The sequence below is a fragment of the Nannospalax galili genome, unplaced genomic scaffold (genome assembly GCF_000622305.1).
Source record: "Nannospalax galili isolate Female #2095 unplaced genomic scaffold, S.galili_v1.0 scaffold1463, whole genome shotgun sequence".
Taxonomy (NCBI): Eukaryota; Metazoa; Chordata; class Mammalia; order Rodentia; family Spalacidae; genus Nannospalax; species Nannospalax galili.
The window spans coordinates 1,438,913-1,440,105 of record NW_008349596.1 but is presented as its reverse complement, the minus strand read 5'-3'; the positions used below and the strand labels follow the sequence as shown (position 1 = coordinate 1,440,105).

Here is a 1,193-nt window from a genome sequence, read left to right as displayed (position 1 = left end):
AAAAAATTAAAATTAAAAAATGTAAATGGAAAAAAGATATTTACTTCATTTAAAATACTAGCCAATGACATATAAACACATAGGAGGGTTCTCACCAACTCTAGCTGGGGAGTGAACTGTCTCAATAGCTGTTTTCACTTCTAGGCAAAAGTCATCATTGGACTGGCCTTTGACTGTGTAGACAAGGTGGTTTACTGGACGGACATCAGTGAGCCTTCCATTGGGAGAGCCAGCCTGCACAGTGGAGAGCCTACCACCATCATTCGACAAGGTGAGTAAGAACTTCGTCCTTTTTGGGGTCTATGTCTGGCAGCCCACACCGCCATCAGCAAGAGGTACAGGGTGGAACATAAGCTGCTCTCATAGTACAGGGTGTGCAAGGGGACAGGCCCTCTGCTTCCAGAGCTCTCCCCCCTCTAGCTCCTCTGAAGTGCTTCCCACAGGCACTTGCGTCATTAAATCAGGGACACTTTACCTGAGGTGGCATCTAGTCTCAGGATAAGGCGAGCACCTGTGCCCTTCTCTAGAAATGTATGTAGTCTACTTCATGGGCCATGAAGACCAAACTCACCATTCAGTTTCAACATCTATTTCTTCTCTGGCTTTTAAGCCTAGAATTGTTGGGTTTTTTGTCTTGTTTTGTTTTGGGTTTTTCTTTTTTTTGGCCTTTTTGAGACAGGGTCTCCCTGTAGCCCCCACTGGCCTGGAACTTGCTATGTAGACCAGGCTGGCCTTGAACACACAGAGATCCACCTGCCTCTGCCTCCTAAGTGCTGGAGCTAAAAGTGTGCTCTGCCATGCCCAGCCTAGAATTGATTCGTAAAGTGTTTGCTCCACTGTGTGTGCTGTGTGGGTTTTCTCAAAGGTGACAGGTAAAAGAAATAGTCACAGGACTGGAGAGATGGGTCAGCAGTTAAGCATCTACACTATTTTTCCAGAGGACTCAGGTTCAGTTCCCACACCCACACTGAGAGGATCACAACCACCTGTAACTCCAGCTCCAGGGGATCTGATGCCCTCTTCTGGCCTCCAGAGGCACTGTACACATGTACACAAACCCACACACAGACACACATGCATCTACATAATTAAAAACTAAAATTAAGCCGGGAGTGGTGGCACATGCCTTTAATCCCAGCACTTGGGAAGCAGAGGCAGGTGGATCTCTGTGAGTTCAAGGCCAGCCTGGTCTA

At 47.2% G+C, this 1,193-nt stretch overlaps 1 protein-coding gene across 1 annotated transcript in view; it reads left to right on the top strand.

Annotated features, from left to right (window-relative positions):
* The window catches only part of Nid1 (nidogen 1), a 90,291-nt gene that overhangs the window by 74,346 nt on the left and 14,752 nt on the right, over positions 1-1,193 (top strand). Inside the window, exon 15 of the mRNA XM_008847037.2 lies at positions 145-271. Coding sequence (XP_008845259.1) covers positions 145-271 — 127 coding nt within the window. The remainder of the gene's footprint in view (positions 1-144; positions 272-1,193) is intronic.